This window comes from Arachis ipaensis, chromosome B03 (genome assembly GCF_000816755.2).
Source record: "Arachis ipaensis cultivar K30076 chromosome B03, Araip1.1, whole genome shotgun sequence".
Taxonomy (NCBI): domain Eukaryota; kingdom Viridiplantae; phylum Streptophyta; class Magnoliopsida; order Fabales; family Fabaceae; genus Arachis; species Arachis ipaensis.
In genome coordinates this window covers 14,112,173-14,113,199 of record NC_029787.2, presented here as the reverse complement: position 1 = coordinate 14,113,199, position 1,027 = coordinate 14,112,173, and the positions used below count along the sequence as shown (strand labels likewise).

General features: G+C 31.5%; 1 protein-coding gene across 1 annotated transcript in view; it reads right to left on the bottom strand.

The window, feature by feature from the left end:
* LOC107632563 (endoglucanase 8-like) overlaps positions 286-1,027 on the bottom strand; it is a 2,513-nt gene continuing 1,771 nt past the window's right edge. The window contains exon 6 of the mRNA XM_016336231.2: positions 286-766. Within this exon, the coding sequence (XP_016191717.1) occupies positions 428-766 (339 nt within the window). The 3' untranslated portion in view covers positions 286-427. The remainder of the gene's footprint in view (positions 767-1,027) is intronic.

Below are 1,027 nucleotides of genomic sequence, written 5' to 3'. Positions count from 1 at the left end.
AAATTTATTTGTTGAAACTGAGATTTATTTATGTGAAAAAGAAAAAATATTTTGTGAGCGCTACTTAAAGATAAGAAAGTCTAGGGGCCAGCAGATTTTATGGTTTTTAGTCATTAATTAGCCATCAATAATTTTTTTAATAATGTGAGATTGCATCTAATGATGTAGAATCATTCAATTTTCTTTTGATAGTTAAATGCGGACCAAAATTTAACAAAAGTACTGCCCTCTAGCACTCCCCTTTAAAGATTAAGTAAATCTTTGATTGAGAAAATTATTCCTACAATAATTAATACAATCTGCCATATACAATCCATGACTTTCTAGTTTCTATTGGCAGAAGTGCTATATACAATCTGCCATAATTGTAGCTAGTTACATTTACATTCTGAATACAATAATCCTATGTATGCTTATAGGTAATAATTTAATTTGGTTTTGAGGATGGATGTGATTTGAAATATGCCAAAGCACCAACAAAAGGTGCATTTATATAGGTTGTAGGTTCTGAGTGCACAAAATCGGATCGAGAATCAGCATATTGATCATTGATATCAGGTCCCCCAACTAGAGCTCCAAGAAGGACATTGGGATTAGGGTTTTGGCTTTGAAAATAAGAGGATCCTCCTTTGCAATCGATGTGGCCACGCTGCATATCTATGGAAGGTAATGAAGATGCACGGTGATGTATTCTTTTTGGATACTTTTCTCCGTACCCTACCATGTATGACATCTTCAATGGGTTGCTTCCTAATATGTAATCCACCTACATGTGCATTTCCACCATCACTTCAACTTATTAGCAATATCTTCTTTTTTTCCCCCCTTTGTTAGGGTTGTTTAGTTCGTCAAAAATTGAATTCTTACAAACTCCTATAATGTTATTGCTTTTTGATACATTAATCAAAATTTATCTAAAAAAAAGTAGAATAAAAAAAAGAAATAGAATGATGAGTAGTATCAATCATGCTAAGTAAATATTAAAATCAGCTACTAAAATCAATTACTAATATAAAAAATACACATT